The 4,476-nt window shown below is 36.6% G+C and overlaps 1 protein-coding gene across 2 annotated transcripts in view; it reads right to left on the reverse strand.

Annotated features, from left to right (window-relative positions):
• Positions 1–4,476, reverse strand: part of HMCN1 (hemicentin 1) — a 375,430-nt gene that overhangs the window by 57,583 nt on the left and 313,371 nt on the right. For both annotated transcript variants that reach the window (XM_025043935.1, XM_006907734.3), the window contains exons 76-80: positions 3,892–4,013; positions 3,524–3,688; positions 1,832–1,939; positions 1,257–1,394; positions 934–1,068 (exon numbers count right to left, since the gene is read on the reverse strand). In XM_025043935.1, the coding sequence (XP_024899703.1) occupies positions 934–1,068; positions 1,257–1,394; positions 1,832–1,939; positions 3,524–3,688; positions 3,892–4,013 (668 nt within the window). The remainder of the gene's footprint in view (positions 1–933; positions 1,069–1,256; positions 1,395–1,831; positions 1,940–3,523; positions 3,689–3,891; positions 4,014–4,476) is intronic.

The raw sequence follows: 4,476 nt of genomic DNA on the forward strand, positions 1-4,476 counted from the left end.
GGACACTCCACTACATTTATATGGCTTATCCTAGCTCATCGTTCAAGTCTCAGCTTAAATGGGACCCCCTCAGAGCAGCTACTTCAACCGCTAATCTAATGTGGCCCCCATATTTCCCCATTATTCTCCATTTCAGTCTTCTGTTTTTATTTTCTATGAGAATTTATAATGATTTCATTTATTTGGTAGTTTAGTTTTTTCCTTCTCCATACTACAAGGGAAGGATCATATGTGTAATGTTCAATGTATTTCCACTTAGTCTACCAATAAATATTTGTTGAAAAACGTGTTGAAAAATACAAAAGGAATTAGATTTATAATCTGTAAAGAGGTGAGCTCTACTCTAGTCATTAATTCATCACAGGAAAATCACACTATGAGAGAATGCAAAATCAGCTAATGCAAATTCAGTAGCCCGGCACCTATTTTCAGTGTACTTTTTCATTCACGAAAGCCATGCATAAGATATGATGATTATATCAAGAAAATATTAGTTAAATGTGAAAAAAACCCATTCTGTATTTAGAATAATTTTTTTTCTAATAACTTGGTTTAAGTGCAATTTATAAGTTGTTTTTTTAAGTGGCTATTACAATCTAATATTTCATAATATATCTAAAGTGTATTATGGAAAGATGGTTTTAAAAATACCTTAAATATGTGCCACAATGAAATAGAGGACCAAACGGAGGCTCACAGAAGTTCAAAAGACAATGGGAAGCCTCAGCTTTCTTATACAATGCAAAAAAAAAAAAAAAAAAAGAGTCCGAAAACATTAAATTTTCTTTTTCATAAGTGTAACAGAAAAACAAATATGATGATATAAACTAAGAAAGTTGAGAACTCTGGCAGCATAATTGTTTTAGAAATATGAATTTTGGTGTTCATGGTTATAAACATCTTTGCAATGGAGACGTTACTTAGGTTAAGTACCTTGAACATTTAACTTGATTTTGCCCAAGGCTGTACCAGCTGGATTCTGAGCCACACACATGTAAGTACCAGCATCCTCTCTGCTAGCTCTGGAGATCTGTAAGCCGCCTCTAGGAAGAACTGCATGGCTTTTGCCTACATCACAGTACAAAAGCATAGTGAGAAGGTTTTTATTTTCATTAAAAAAAAAAAAAAAATATATATATACATATACACACACACACACACACACACACACACACACACACACACACACACACTGACTTCTGAATTAGAAAACACTGTATTGCTGTGAGTCTCTTAACAGAGACAGTGATAAGTACCTGAAGTGATGACATTGATGCCTTCTTTTTGCCAAGTAATGAAAGGACTAGGTGTCCCTGTTGCTTCACATGGCAGTAAAATGGGATTGTTTAGAATGACGTCCAGTTCACTTGGCTGAGGCTGAATAACTGGAGGCTCTATAGGAACCAATCGATGGAAACAGGCAATGGCACTAGTTAGTGACAAGTCTATAGCAACCATGAGGCCAAACATGTCCAGATTCAGAATTCCAAAATATTAGTGATTGGACTGTCCCAGGGAAAAGTGAACACTAGCCATATTTCATTTATTCTTCTTGCTACTATAGCCAGTTTCCATTAGAAGACCAGAAGCAGGAACAGATTATAAAAATTCAAGAAGAAAAAGATTTTTTTTCCTGTGTGGTTTGTTACCTGTGGATCTTCTTTAGTCTATCGAAGAATATTTACCAGGCTTTCATATCCCTTAGATATTACTTGGTTCATAGCTCAAAACAGTATGACTTCTCAAGAATAAACACGACAAACCAAACCAAACCAAAAAATAAAATAAAAAAAAAACAGCAAGCTTTTAATGAATAAATAACCTTTCATACCCTGGACGCGAAGGGTCACGTGTCGATGTGCAGAACCAGCTGCATTCCTGGCGATACAAGTGTATCTTCCAGCGTGGTTTAACTGAGTGGCAGATATTTCAATTGCTCCTAAAAAGGAAAAAGTTTTCATGCACAACGCTTCTCTGTTTCTCTGGTTTCACAAACTATGTCTCTCTGATTTTTGTTTTCATTCCCATAGCACAGTGGTGCTTGGCCTATAATACTTATTCCCCCTTAAGTGCCTAGCACAGTATACTTTTTACAATCACTATTAACAGCTTTACTGAGGCGAAATTTACATACCATAAAATTCACCCGTTTAAATGTACAATTCAATGATGTTAGTACATTTACAGAGTTCTGCAACTAGTATCATAATCTAATTTTAGAATATTTCCATTACCCCAAAAAGAAATCTCATCCCACTTACAGTCACTCCTCACTCCTTACCCTAGCCTGAGGCAATCACTAATCTACTTACTGTCTCTGTATATTTGCTTTTGTGAACATTTCATACAGATGGAATCATACAGAAGTGTTTTGGGTCTGACATCTTTCACTGTGAGCATAGTTTCTGAGTTTCATCTGTTGTAGCATGTGCCAATATTTTTGATCCATTTTATTGCTAAATAGAATTTATTGTGTGGATTATCCACATTTTGTTTATCCATTCACCAGTTGATGGACAATTGAATTCTTTCTACTTTTTGGCTATGGTGAATTATGCTGTATGAATATTTGCATACAAGTCTTTGTGTGAACATATGTCTTCATTTCTCTGAGTAAATGCCTAGGAATGGAGTTGCTGGATCATATGGTAACTCTAATATTTTGAGAGAGTTCCAAACTGTTTTCTTAGCACAATACTTTGTGGTCAGGGTAGTTAATGTATATTTTACTATTTTAATTGCTACCGATTTATACAGGTTTCTTAGATAGCAACAATACTTTGCTCTGAAAGTCAAGTTCCATCCTGAGAACAATCTTCCATTATTTGCCTTCTATTGAATAAACAAATTTCCTTAGAATAATATGCACACATTCATAATGCTCCAAGATACCAGTTGCTGCTTTTGTGTGTCTCCAACGTATATCTCCAAGCAGGCTGTTTTCAAAAACACCAATGTGAATCACCTATACTTTCATTTAGGCGAATTATTTTTTCTCTTCAACGTTATAAACTGTTAAGTACTTAACTTGTATAAATGGTATCTCCCTCAAAAATCATCCATCATAACACTTACCAGCCGGCCTTACCTGATACATTGCAGAAACCCTGACAGCAAGAATACTGTCTTAGTTTTTTAACCTCAGAAATTTAGTGGAGTATATAGCCTATTTTAAGCACTAAATGTTTGTTAAACGAACGAACATTCTATTTGGCCAACAGAAGAAGAGCGATTCTCTCAAAGGCAAGCGGTAAATTTGCTAAACCTCAGGTTCAATAAAAATGCACATAAAGTTCCAGCGATTATGCTTATTACATTCAGATCAATTTTAGACATTGTTATTCTGTTTCCAGACTTTTTTTTTTCCTCTTCCTTTCTTACCCTATTTCCCTTTCCCACTCTAATTGCATTTTTTTCCCAGATGCAATTCTTTCTTGGTGCAAGAAAAATAAAAAGCCATGCAAGGTCATCCATTCATAACTATTCCAATCAACAGATGCATAATCACTGAACCTGGTCTTACCTGAGGACTGAATTCTATAGCCATCTCCCCTGGGAAGCAGTCTTATGCCATTTTTCATCCAGTGAATTGAGGGAAGTGGAACCCCCGAAGCAGTGCAGGGGACCAGCGCCGGGGCGCGTCTGCTCACTAGGAAGTCTGTAGGCTCATCAGCTATGGAAGGTGGAACTGAAATGACAGTAACGACAGAAAGAAAGAATATTACACGTTCCCGGCCCTTACAGATTTCCAAAACCTTCTCACACATCCTCCTCTTTCTATACTGAAAGTTAAGTGTTAAGTCAGAGGAAAAGAGAGCCCTCTTGAGAGGTTGGATTCATGAAAAGATGTCATTATAATAACTTTCAATCTACGTACTAAGACAATGCTACCTTGGACGGTGAGATCCACAGTTCTCTTGTCCTCTCCAGCGTCATTTGTCACAGTGCACTCATAGGTTGCAGTGTCATCCACCGAAGGGGAAATAATTACTAGTGAACCTGAAGAAAGGAGCCTGGAAGAGAGATTTCAAAGCAATGAACTACTAGACATCATAAATGTTTTCAGTTGGTTTGACATGGTATGATGCTGTGAACTGAGGGAAATGGAACTCTTTCTTCCTGTTAAAATGAGTATGATTTCTCTGATATTTCACGTATTAGATCTTAAGTTTATATGGTGGTTGGTTGATAGGGCCTCAACCTTGACATTGACAGGAAGCACTGGGTAGGATTGTCTGAGGGAGGAATCTTGTGTTTTCTGAATGCTTAAATCATGGTCAGCCATGCTCCCCTAAGTGAAATACAGTGAAGGAGCACACTGATGACAGCCACTGTTCACTGAGTATTGAATATATTCCTGGTACCATCTCAAATGCTTCACATAAATTGTCTCTCAAATTTCACAATAGCTTTGCAGGTTGGTATTTGATTATCCAGATGGGTAATTTACAAGTGTGTCTGTCTTTTACCTTTCCC

Source organism: Pteropus alecto, unplaced genomic scaffold (assembly GCF_000325575.1).
Source record: "Pteropus alecto unplaced genomic scaffold, ASM32557v1 scaffold101, whole genome shotgun sequence".
Classification (NCBI taxonomy): domain Eukaryota; kingdom Metazoa; phylum Chordata; class Mammalia; order Chiroptera; family Pteropodidae; genus Pteropus; species Pteropus alecto.